This window comes from Bison bison, unplaced genomic scaffold (assembly GCF_000754665.1).
Source record: "Bison bison bison isolate TAMUID 2011002044 unplaced genomic scaffold, Bison_UMD1.0 scf7180017858312, whole genome shotgun sequence".
Lineage (NCBI taxonomy): Eukaryota > Metazoa > Chordata > Mammalia > Artiodactyla > Bovidae > Bison > Bison bison.
In genome coordinates this window covers 1-319 of record NW_011488885.1, presented here as the reverse complement: position 1 = coordinate 319, position 319 = coordinate 1, and the positions used below count along the sequence as shown (strand labels likewise).

The 319-nt window shown below is 34.8% G+C and overlaps 1 protein-coding gene across 1 annotated transcript in view; it reads left to right on the top strand.

Annotated features, from left to right (window-relative positions):
* LOC105004974 (endogenous retrovirus group K member 9 Pol protein-like) overlaps positions 1-306 on the top strand; it is a gene marked incomplete at both ends in the record, with an annotated part of 6,098 nt that extends 5,792 nt beyond the window's left edge. Inside the window, 1 exon segment of the mRNA XM_010862801.1 lies at positions 38-306. Coding sequence (XP_010861103.1) covers positions 38-306 — 269 coding nt within the window.
* Positions 307-319: the final 13 nt, after the last annotated feature.

The window sequence follows — 319 nt, the reverse complement described above, 5'->3', positions numbered from 1 at the left end:
CGATTGAATGCCCTTTATGATGTTGTAAAATATTTAGGTGAAGAGGTTCAAAGTATAAAGTTGAGATTACGAGTACAATGTCATGCTGATTTTCGATGGATCTGTGTTACTCCCAAAAAATATAATGGTAGTATAACTGCTTGGGATAAGGTGAAAGCTCATTTAGAAGGTATTTGGCATAATGAAAATATTTCCTTAGATTTGCTGCATCTACATCAGGAAATAATGAACATTGAAAATGCACCCAGACCTGATTTGGATGTTGCAAAAAGAGCTGAGTCCTTTGTTAAAGAACTTTTTCGACATGTACCTACTGTCA